The 12,376-nt window shown below is 52.8% G+C and overlaps 1 protein-coding gene across 1 annotated transcript in view; it reads right to left on the bottom strand.

Annotated features, from left to right (window-relative positions):
* The window catches only part of LOC127922371 (methylthioribose-1-phosphate isomerase), a 24,819-nt gene extending 14,646 nt beyond the window's left edge, over positions 1–10,173 (bottom strand). The window contains exons 1-2 of the mRNA XM_052506091.1: positions 9,902–10,173; positions 2,754–2,977 (exon numbers count right to left, since the gene is read on the bottom strand). Coding sequence (XP_052362051.1) covers positions 2,754–2,977; positions 9,902–10,033 — 356 coding nt within the window. The 5' untranslated portion in view covers positions 10,034–10,173. The remainder of the gene's footprint in view (positions 1–2,753; positions 2,978–9,901) is intronic.
* Between the last annotated feature and the right edge of the window lie 2,203 nt (positions 10,174–12,376).

Consider the following 12,376-nt stretch of genomic DNA (forward strand, 5'->3'; position numbering starts at 1 on the left):
TCCCTCCCTCCATCCCTCCCTCTCTCTCTCTCCCTACATCCATCCATCCCTCTCTCTCTCTCTCTCTCCCTACATCCATCCCTCCCTCTCTCTCTCTCTCCCTACATCCATCCCTCCCTCTCTCTCTCCCTACCTCCATCCCTCCCTCTCTCTCTCCCTACCTCCATCCCTCCCTCTCTCTCTCCCTACATCCATCCCTCCCTCTCTCTCTCCCTACATCCATCCCTCCCTCTCTCTCTCCCTACATCCATCCCTCCCTCTCTCTCTCCCTACATCCCCCTCTCTCTCTCTCTCTCTCTGCCTACATCCATCCCTCTCATCCCTCTCTCTCTCTCCCTACATCCATCCCTCTCTCTCTATAGTCATCCCTCTCTCTCTCTCCATACATTCATCCCTCTCCCTACATCCATCCCTCCCTCTCTCTCTCCCTACATCCATCCCTCCCTCTCTCTCTCCCTACATCCATCCCTCCCTCTCTCTCTCTCCCCCTACATCCATCCCTCCCTCTCTCCCATCCATCCCTCCCTCTCTCTCTCTACATCCATCCCTCCCTCTCTCTCTCTACATCCATCCCTCCCTCTCTCTCTCTACATCCATCCCTCCCTCTCTCTCTCTACATCCATCCCTCCCTCTCTCTCTCCCTACATCCCTCTCTCTCTCCCTACATCCATCCATCCCTCTCTCTCTCCCTACATCCATCCCTCCCTCTCTCTCTCCCTACATCCATCCATCCCTCCCTCTCTCCCTACATCCATCCCTCCCTCTCTCTCTCCCTACATCCATCCCTCCCTCTCTCTCCCTACATCCATCCCTCCCTCTCTCCCTACATCCATCCCTCCCTCTCTCGCCCTACATCCATCCCTCCCTCTCTCGCCCTACATCCATCCCTCTCTCTCTCCCTACATCCATCCCTCCCTCTCTCTCCCTACATCCATCCCTCCCTCTCTCTCTCTCTCCCTACATCCATCCCTCCCTCTCTCTCTCTCCCTACATCCATCCCTCCCTCTCTCTCTCTCTCCCTACATCCATCCCTCCCTCTCTCTCTCCCTACATCCATCCCTCCCTCTCTCTCTCCCTACCTCCATCCCTCCCTCTCTCTCTCCCTACATCCCCCCTCTCTCTCTCCCTACATCCCCCTCTCTCTCTCTCTGCCTACATCCATCCCTCTCATCCCTCTCTCTCTCTCCCTACATCCATCCCTCTCTCTCTATAGTCATCCCTCTCTCTCTCTCCATACATTCATCCCTCTCCCTACATCCATCCCTCCCTACATCCATCCCTCTCTCTCCCTACATCCATCCCTCCCTCTCTCTCTCCCTACATCCATCCCTCCCTCTCTCTCTCTCTCCCCCTACATCCATCCCTCCCTCTCTCTCTCTCTCCCCCTACATCCATCCCTCCCTCTCTCTCTACCTCCCTCCCTCCCTCTCTCTCCCTACATCCATCCCTCCCTCTCTCTCTCCCTACATCCATCCCTCCCTCTCTCTCTCCCTACATCCATCCCTCTCTCTCTCTCTCTCTACATCCATCCCTCCCTCTCTCTCTCTCTCTCCCTACATCCATCCCTCCCTCTCTCTCTCTCCCTACATCCATCCCTCCCTCTCTCTCTCGCCCTACATCCATCCCTCCCTCTCTCTCTCTCCCTACATCCATCCCTCCCTCTCTCTCTCTCTCTCTCCCTACATCCATCCCTCCCTCTCTCTCTCTCTCTCCCTACATCCATCCCTCCCTCTCTCTCTCCCTACATCCATCCTCCCTCTCTCTCTCCCTACATCCATCCCTCCCTCTCTCTCTCGCCCTACATCCATCCCTCCCTCTCTCTCTCTCCCTACATCCATCCCTCCCTCTCTCTCTCCCTACATCCATCCCTCCCTCTCTCTCTCCCTACATCCATCCCTCCCTCTCTCTCTGCCTACATCCATCCCTCTCATCCCTCTCTCTCTCTGCCTACATCCATCCCTCTCATCCCTCTCTCTCTCCCTACATCCATCCATCCATCCCTCTCTCTCTCTATAGTCATCCCTCTCTCTCTCTCCATACATTCATCCCTCTCCCTACATCCATCCCTCCCTCCATCTCTCTCCCTACATCCATCCCTCTCATCCCTCTCTCTCTCCCTACATCCATCCATCCATCCCTCTCTCTCTATAGTCATCCCTCTCTCTCTCCATACATTCATCCCTCTCCCCATCTCTCTCCCTACATCCATCCCTCTCCCCATCTCTCTCCCTACATCCATCCCTCCCTCCATCTCTCTCCCTACATCCATCCCTCCCTCCATCTCCCTCCCTACACCCATCCCTCTCTCCCTCCCTCCACCCATCCCTCCCTCTCTCCCTCCACCCATCCCTCCCTCTACCCATCCCTCCCTCTACCCATCCCTCCCTCTACCCATCCCTCCCTCTATCTCCATCTCTCAACACCCATCCCTCTCTCCCTCCCTCCACCCATTCCTCTCTCCCTCCCTCCACCCATCCCTCTCTCCATCTCCATCTCCCTCCACCCATCCCTCTCTCCATCTCCCTCCACCCATCCCTCTCTCCATCTCCCTCCACCCATCCCTCTCTCTCTCCCTCCCCATCTCCCTCCACCCATTCCTCTCTCCCTCCACCCATTCCTCTCTCCCTCCACCCATTCCTCTCTCCCTCCCTCCACCCATCCCTCTCTCCCTCCCTCCACCCATCCCTCTCTCCCTCCCTCCACCCATCCCTCTCTCCATCTCCATCTCCCTCCACCCATCCCTCTCTCCATACCTCTCTGTGAGTTGTTCTGGGTTTTTCTCCATGCTCTCGTTCTCGGCAAACTCCATCAGTTCTCGGGCGGCCCGGCCCATATTGACAGCCGTGGGTCTTGCAGAAGTCAGGTGACACAGAGACTCCCGGATGAAGGTCACGGGGTCGTTGCCCCCGGCACCTGCGCGCAGCTCCACTGCCAGGCTCAGACAGCCTACGATGGCGATGGCAGGAGCCCCCCGTACCTGGAGGGAGAGAAGGAATGGAGGAGGAGAAGGAATGGAGGGGGAGAAGGAATGGAGGAGGAGAAGGAATGGAGGGGGAGAAGGAATGGAGGAGGAGAAGGAATGGAGGGGAGAAGGAATGGAGGAGGAGAAGGAATGGAGGGGGAGAAGGAATGGAGGGGAGAAGGAATGGAGGGGAGAAGGAATGGAGGGGGAGAAGGAATGGAGGGGGAGAAGGAATGGAGGAGGAGAAGGAATGGAGGAGGAGAAGGAATGGAGGGGGAGAAGGAATGGAGGAGGGGAAGGAGAAGGAATGAGGGGGAGAAGGAATGAGGGGGAGAAGGAATGGAGGGGGAGAAGGAATGGAGGGGGAGAAGGAATGGAGGAGGGAGAAGGAATGGAGGAGGGAGAAGGAATGGAGGAGGGAGAAGGAATGGAGGGGGGAGAAGGAATGGAGGGGGAGAAGGAATGGAGGGGAGAAGGAATGGAGGGGGAGAAGGAATGGAGGGGGAGAAGGAATGGAGGAGGGAGAAGGAATGGAGGGGAGAAGGAATGGAGGGGGAGAAGGAATGGAGGGGGAGAAGGAATGGAGGGGAGAAGGAATGGAGGGGGAGAAGGAATGGAGGAGGAGAAGGAATGGAGGAGGAGAAGGAATGGAGGAGGAGAAGGAATGGAGGAGGAGAAGGAATGGAGGAGGAGAAGGAGAAGGAATGAGGGGAGAAGGAATGGAGGGGGAGAAGGAATGGAGGGGGAGAAGGAATGGAGGGGGAGAAGGAATGGAGGGGAGAAGGAATGGAGGAGGGAGAAGGAATGGAGGAGGGAGAAGGAATGGAGGGGGAGAAGGAATGGAGGGGGAGAAGGAATGGAGGGGAGAAGGAATGGAGGGGGAGAAGGAATGGAGGGGGAGAAGGAATGGAGGGGAGAAGGAATGGAGGGGGAGAAGGAATGGAGGAGAAGGAATGGAGGGGAGAAGGAATGGAGGGGAGAAGGAATGGAGGGGAGAAGGAATGGAGGGGAGAAGGAATGGAGGGAGAAGGAATGGAGGAGGAGAAGGAATGGAGGAGGAGAAGGAATGGAGGAGGAGAAGGAATGGAGGAGGAGAAGGAATGGAGGAGGAGAAGGAATGGAGGGGAGAAGGAATGGAGGAGGAGAAGGAATGGAGGGGAGAAGGAATGGAGGGGGAGAAGGAATGGAGGGGAGAAGGAATGGAGGGGGAGAAGGAATGGAGGGGGAGAAGGAATGGAGGGAGAGAAGGAATGGAGGGGAGAAGGAATGGAGGGGGAGAAGGAATGGAGGGGGAGAAGGAATGGAGGAGGAGAAGGAATGGAGGAGGAGAAGGAGAAGGAATGAGGGGGGAGAAGGAATGAGGGGGGAGAAGGAATGGAGGAGGGAGAAGGAATGGAGGAGGGAGAAGGAATGGAGGGGGAGAAGGAATGGAGGGGGAGAAGGAATGGAGGAGGGAGAAGGAATGGAGGGAGAAGGAATGGAGGGAGAAGGAATGGAGGGAGAAGGAATGGAGGGGGAGAAGGAATGGAGGGGGAGAAGGAATGGAGGGGGAGAAGGAATGGAGGAGGAGAAGGAATGGAGGAGGAGAAGGAATGGAGGAGGAGAAGGAATGGAGGGGAAGGAATGGAGGGGGAGAAGGAATGGAGGGGGAGAAGGGGAATGGAGGGGGAGAAGGAATGGAGGGGGAGAAGGAATGGAGGGGGAGGAATGGAGGGAGAAGGAATGGAGGAGGAGAAGGAATGGAGGAGGAGAAGGAATGGAGGAGGAGAAGGAATGGAGGAGGAGAAGGAATGGAGGAGGAGAAGGAGAAGGAATGAGGGGGAGAAGGAATGGAGGGGGAGAAGGAATGGAGGGGGAGAAGGAATGGGGGGGGAGAAGGAATGGAGGAGGGAGAAGGAATGGAGGAGGGAGAAGGAATGGAGGAGGGAGAAGGAATGAGGGGGAGAAGGAATGGAGGGGGAGAAGGAATGGAGGGGAGAAGGAATGGAGGAGGGAGAAGGAATGGAGGGGGAGAAGGAATGGAGGGAGAAGGAATGGAGGGAGAAGGAATGGAGGAGGAGAAGGAATGGAGGGGGAGAAGGAATGGAGGGGGAGAAGGAATGGAGGGAGAAGGAATGGAGGAGGAGAAGGAATGGAGGGGGAGAAGGAATGGAGGGGAGAAGGAATGGAGGGAGAAGGAATGGAGGAGGAGAAGGAATGGAGGGGGAGAAGGAATGGAGGGGGAGAAGGAAGGGAGGGGGAGAAGGAAGGGAGGGGAGAAGGAATGGAGGGGGGAGAAGGAATGGAGGGAGAAGGAATGGAGGAGGAGAAGGAATGGAGGAGGAGAAGGAATGGAGGGGAGAAGGAATGGAGGAGGAGAAGGAATGGAGGGGGAGAAGGAATGGAGGGGGAGAAGGAATGGAGGAGGAGAAGGAATGGAGGAGGAGAAGGAATGGAGGGGAGAAGGAATGGAGGGAGAAGGAATGGAGGAGAAGGAATGGAGGAGGAGAAGGAATGGAGGAGGAGAAGGAATGGAGGGGAGAGGAATGGAGGAGGAGAAGGAATGGAGGAGGAGAAGGAATGGAGGGGAGAAGGAATGGAGGGAGAAGGAATGGAGGGAGAAGGAATGGAGGGGAGAAGGAATGGAGGGGAAGGAATGGAGGGAGAAGGAATGGAGGGGAGAAGGAATGGAGGGGGAGAAGGAATGGAGGGGGAGAAGGAATGGAGGGGGAGAAGGAATGGAGGGAGAAGGAATGGAGGGAGAAGGAATGGAGGAGGAGAAGGAATGGAGGAGGAGAAGGAATGGAGGGGAGAAGGAATGGAGGGGAGAAGGAATGGAGGAGGAGAAGGAATGGAGGGAGAAGGAATGGAGGGAGAAGGAATGGAGGGAGAAGGAATGGAGGAGGAGAAGGAATGGAGGGAGAAGGAATGGAGGAGGAGAAGGAATGGAGGAGGAGAAGGAATGGAGGGGGGAGAAGGAATGGAGGGAGAAGGAATGGAGGAGGAGAAGGAATGGAGGGAGAAGGAATGGAGGAGGAGAAGGAATGGAGGAGGAGAAGGAATGGAGGAGGAGAAGGAATGGAGGGGGGAGAAGGAATGGAGGGGGGAGAAGGAATGGAGGGGGGAGAAGGAATGGGGGGGGAGAAGGAATGGAGGGAGAAGGAATGGAGGAGGAGAAGGAATGGAGGGGGAGAAGGAATGGAGGGAGAAGGAATGGAGGGAGAAGGAATGGAGGAGGAGAAGGAATGGAGGAGGAGAAGGAATGGAGGAGGGAAGGAATGGAGGGGAGAAGGAATGGAGGGGGAGAAGGAATGGAGGGAGAAGGAATGGAGGAGGAGAAGGAATGGAGGGGGAGAAGGAATGGAGGGGGGAGAAGGAATGGAGGAGGAGAAGGAATGGAGGAGGAGAAGGAATGGAGGGGGAGAAGGAATGGAGGGGGAGAAGGAATGGAGGAGGAGAAGGAATGGAGGAGGAGAAGGAATGGAGGGGGAGAAGGAATGGAGGAGGGAGAAGGAATGGAGGAGGAGAAGGAATGGAGGGGAGAAGGAATGGAGGGGAGAAGGAATGGAGGAGGAGAAGGAATGGAGGGGGAGAAGGAATGGAGGGGGAGAAGGAATGGAGGGGGAGAAGGAATGGAGGGGAGAAGGAATGGAGGGGGAGAAGGAATGGAGGGGAGAAGGAATGGAGGGGGAGAAGGAATGGAGGAGAAGGAATGGAGGGGAGAAGGAATGGAGGGGAGAGAATGGAGGGGAGAGAAGGAATGGAGGAGAAGGAATGGAAGGAGAAGGGGAATGGAGGGGAGGGGAATGGAGGAGGAGAAGGAATGGAGGGGAGAAGGAATGGAGGGGAGAAGGAATGGAGGAGGAGAAGGAATGGAGGAGGAGAAGGAATGGAGGAGGAGAAGGAATGGAGGAGGAGAAGAAGGAATGGAGGAGGGAGAAGGAATGGAGGAGGAGAAGGAATGGAGGAGGAGAAGGAATGGAGGAGGAGAAGGAATGGAGGAGGAGAAGGAATGGAGGGGAGAAGGAATGGAGGGGGAGAAGGAATGGAGGAGGAGAAGGAATGGAGGAGGAGGAGGAATGGAGGAGGAGGAGGAATGGAGGAGGAGAAGGAATGGAGGAGGAGAAGGAATGGAAGGGGAGAAGGAATGGAGGGGGAGAAGGAATGGAGGAGGAGAAGGAATGGAGGAGGAGAAGGAATGGAGGAGGAGGAGAAGGAATGGAGGAGGAGAAGGAATGGAGGAGGAGAAGGAATGGAGGAGGAGAAGGAATGGAGGGGGAGAAGGAATGGAGGAGGAGAAGGAATGGAGGAGGAGAAGGAATGGAGGAGGAGAAGGAATGGAAGGGGAGAAGGAATGGAGGAGGAGAAGGAATGGAGGGGGAGAAGGAATGGAGGAGGAACCAGACATCATATTGGAATTGAGCCTTTGAACATTTCTTGTAATCCTCCAGGTAAACCAGAGAGGGAGGACCTGTGTGTCTATCGAACTCTCTCATTGGTCTTTATCATACACCTGTCTCCTCCCATCTCTCCTCGCCTGCTGGAACCCCCACACTCCTCTAGAACTCTCCTGTCCAGAAGACTGAAACTATGCAGTACGAGGCTATACCAGACAGGACCGTATGCAGGCAATAACCAGACAGGACCGTATGCAGGCAACACCAGACAGGACCGTATGCAGGCAATACCAAACAGGACCGTATGCAGGCAATACCAGACAGGACCGTATGCAGGCAATACCAGACAGGACCGTATGCAGGCAATACCAGACAGGACCGTATGCAGGCAATACCAGACAGGACCGTATGCAGGCAATACCAGACAGGACCGTATGCAGGCAATACCAGACAGGACCGTATGCAGGCAATACCAGACAAGACCGTATGCAGGCAATACCAGACAGGACCAGGCAATACCAGACAGGATGCAGGCAATACCAGACAGGACCGTATGCAGGCAATACCAGACAGGACCGTATGCAGGCAATACCAGACAGGACCGTATGCAGGCAATACCAGACAGGACCGTATGCAGGCAATACCAGACAGGACCGTATGCAGGCAATACCAGACAGGACCGTATGCAGGCAATACCAGACAGGACCGTATGCAGGCAATACCAGACAGGACCGTATGCAGGCAATACCAGACAGGACCGTATGCAGGCAATACCAGACAGGACCGTATGCAGGCAATACCAGACAGGACCGTATGCAGGCAATACCAGACAGGACCGTATGCAGGCAATACCAGACAGGACCGTATGCAGGCAATACCAGACAGGACCGTATGCAGGCAATACCAGACAGGACCGTATGCAGGCAATACCAGACAGGACCGTATGCAGGCAATACCAGACAGGACCGTATGCAGGCAATACCAGACAGGACCGTATGCAGGCAATACCAGACAGGACCGTATGCAGGCAATACCAGACAGGACCGTATGCAGGCAATACCAGACAGGACCGTATGCAGGCAATACCAGACAGGACCGTATGCAGGCAATACCAGAAAGGACCGTATGCAGGCAATACCAGACAGGACCGTATGCAGGCAATACCAGACAGGACCGTATGCAGGCAATACCAGACAGGACCGTATGCAGGCAATACCAGACAGGACCGTATGCAGGCAATACCAGACAGGACCGTATGCAGGCAATACCAGACAGGACCGTATGCAGGCAATACCAGAAAGGACCATATGCAGGCAATACCAGAAAGGACCATATGCAGGCAATACCAGACAGGACCGTATGCAGGCAATACCAGACAGGACCGTATGCAGGCAATACCAGACAGGACCGTATGCAGGCAATACCAGACAGGACCGTATGCAGGCAATAACAGACAGGACCGTATGCAGGCAATACCAGACAGGACTGTACACACACGCCCAACCCTCTAACCACTAGGCTACCTGCCGACACAAAGCAGGGCGATAGTCAGGACACACAGACAGCAGGACAGTGAGTAGTGGTGTCATCCATCCCCAGAGACACTACCATTACTATCACCATGACGACATCATACTGTTTAAGAGGCGTTCCATCACAGGTCTGAAGTTGGACTGATGCTCAGATGGAGAGTATCTCAGTGTGTGTGTGTGTGTGTGTGTGTGTGTGTGTGTGTGTGTGTGTGTGTGTGTGTGAGACAAAGAGGGAGATGAAGAGAGGGTGTCTGTATCAATGGAAGGAGGTTTATTATGAAGAATAAAAATATAAGAGAAATAGTCTATTTGACGATCAACAAAACACCTCTCCTCATCAGAACCGCTCTGATAAAAGCCGTCGCCAAACACTAATAAAAGGAGTCAACAAGCGGCAGAGCACCGACTGCAGGAGCGAACAAAACCCCGGGAGTCGGTCATTAATAATGCATAGACAATCTTTACAGTGAGAGCAAGATAAAGGGAGCGAAGGGGGTGGGCGTTTTCATGGGTGGGTGCGGATACCTGGCACGGTGGTTTTGTCGGTGGCACGGGTTAACGTTAAACGGTAAATAAATAATTGGATCCATTGTCGCTTAGGATCACTTTAAATTGAGAAACCGGGCCGGTAAAAACGAACGAGTGACACACTGTGTGTGTGATCCAACCCCGACCGTCCACACCGGGGCCGCTATTCCATGCAATACGGCGCTGCGGACGGTAGTAAAATCCGTGGAAATAGCAGGGACGGTCAAAACACACAGGCCTTCAACAAAGAGCCTGTCACAGGCCACAAGCCCTTCGCACAACACCGCCCAGATATGCTCTGTGACAGAACCGAGGGCAGGGTGCACAGCTCACACTAAATACCCACCCTGTCTGACACAAAGACACCCGTAGTCAGCATAGCTACACACACTGTGGTGGAAACACTGATAACTAGAAACACACACACGGGGAGGTGACACGTAGTGAGTGTGGAATCGGACAGGAAACGAACGAGGGAGAAGACAGAGAGTGATATTTCTTACCTTCATGGACTTTATCGCTTCATAGCCGTCCTGCACTGTGCGGACCTCGTCGAACACAGTCTCCTGCGGTAGGAGCAGCTGGTTAAGAATCTGCAGAGACCCGGCCCGGTAACGGATCGCCTCGAGCGTCATGACCCGCGAACGAGATGGATCGGATGGCACAACACACACACACGCTCCTCCCGGTTGTCGTTTCGAATCGTCGTGGGTTGGTAGAGGATAAAAGTGCTGGTAAATGAATATTAACTGTCTGGGGGGAAAAAGGGGGAGCTCAGAAAACCTCTGTCTGACACACATACGGAACCACGTGCTTACCCCGGCAGGAAACCGACCCTGCCTTTCCGAACTTTGTCCACGCCCACCTCTCGCGCGCTCTTTTTCGGCGGTGACAGGCCTGCTCTCTTCTCCCCCTCTTCTCTCTTCTCCCACTCTTCTCTCTTCTCTCTTCTCCCCTCTTCTCTCTGCCCTCTGTTTTGATTGTAGTATGTATTAGCGTAACTGGAGGAGTTGAGCCGGTGCTCTTTCTTACCCTTCAACAACGGAGCAGGCTGCAGCCCCCTCTCATGTCGGGGTTTAGGGAGAACGAAGGAACATACTGAAACATACTGAAGCCATTGTCTAGTCCTCTCTCTGCAGCTATAGAGCTAGACAGATTATACTGTACAGACTAGACTCGCGCTACAGTCTGAGCTACATACAACATAATACACCTCTGTATAGACTGTACTATAGTCCTCTCTGTATAGACTGTACTATAGTCCTCTGTATAGACTGCACTATAGTCCTCTCTGTATAGACTGCACTATAGTCTTCTCTGTATAGACTGCACTATAGTCCTCTCTGTATAGACTGCACTATAGTCCTCTCTGTATAGACTGTACTATAGTCCTCTCTGCAGACTACTATAGTCCCCTCTGTATAGACTGTACTATAGCCCTCTATAGACTGTACTATAGTCCTCTCTAGACTGTACTATAGACTGTACTATAGTCCTCTCTGTATAGACTGTACTATAGTCCTCTCTGTATAGACTGTACTATAGTGACTGTACTATAGTCCTCTCTGTATAGACTGTACTATAGTCCTCTCTGCAGACTACTATAGTCCTCTCTGTATAGACTGTACTATAGTCCTCCTTATAGACTGTACTATAGTCCTCTCTGTATAGACTGTACTATAGTCCTCCTTATAGACTGTACTATAGTCCTCTCTGTATAGACTGTACTATAGTCCTCTATAGACTGTACTATAGTCCTATCTGTATAGACTGTACTATAGTCCTCTCTGCAGACTATTATAGTCCTCTCTGTATAGACTGTACTATAGCCCTCTGTATAGACTGTACTATAGCCCTCTCTGCAGACTACTATAGTCCTCTCTGTATAGACTGTACTATAGTCCTCTATATAGACTGTACTATAGTTCTCTCTGTATAGACTGTACTATAGTCCTCTCTGTATAGACTGTACTATAGTCCTCTCTGTATAGACTGCACTATAGTCTTCACTGTATAGACTGTACTATAGTCATCTGTATAGACTGTACTATAGTCCTCTCTGCAGACTACTATAGTCCTCTCTGTATAGACTGTACTATAGCCCTCTCTGTATAGACTATTATAGTCCTTTCTGTATAGACTGTACTATAGTCATCTCTGTATAGACTGTACTATAGCCCTCTCTGCAGACTACTATAGTCCTCTGTATAGACTGCACTATAGTCTTCACTGTATAGACTGTACTATAGTCATCTGTATAGACTGTACTATAGCCCTCTCTGCAGACTACTATAGCCCTCTGTATAGACTGTACTATAGTCATCTGTATAGACTGTACTATAGTCATCTGTATAGACTGTACTATAGCCCTCTCTGCAGACTACTATAGTCCTCTCTGTATAGACTGCACTATAGTCTTCACTGTATAGACTGTACTATAGTCATCTGTATAGACTGTACTATAGCTCTCTCTGCAGACTACTATAGCCCTCTGTATAGACTGTACTATAGTCATCTGTATAGACTGTACTATAGCTCTCTCTGCAGACTACTATAGTCATCTGTATAGACTGTACTATAGCCCTCTCTGCAGACTACTATAGCCCTCTGTATAGACTGTACTATAGTCCTCTGTATAGACTGTACTATAGCCCTCTCTGCAGACTACTATAGCCCTCTGTATAGACTGTACTATAGCCCTCTCTGCAGACTACTATAGCCCTCTGTATAGACTGTACTATAGTCCTCCCTGGAGCGGTATACTGATTTATAGTCTATAGAGACTTGACTAGCTGTATACTGAGCTTTATACTATAGTCAGTCTGGAGAGATGATGTAGGCAATACTGGTGTCTGGAAACCCCACCGGTATTTCATCAATTATTTTCACTCACTCACTCACTCACTCACTCACTCACTCACTCACTCACTCACTCACTCACACACTCTCTCTCTCACACTCACTCACTCACTCACACA

The sequence above is a fragment of the Oncorhynchus keta genome, unplaced genomic scaffold, assembly GCF_023373465.1.
Source record: "Oncorhynchus keta strain PuntledgeMale-10-30-2019 unplaced genomic scaffold, Oket_V2 Un_contig_2546_pilon_pilon, whole genome shotgun sequence".
Classification (NCBI taxonomy): Eukaryota; Metazoa; Chordata; class Actinopteri; order Salmoniformes; family Salmonidae; genus Oncorhynchus; species Oncorhynchus keta.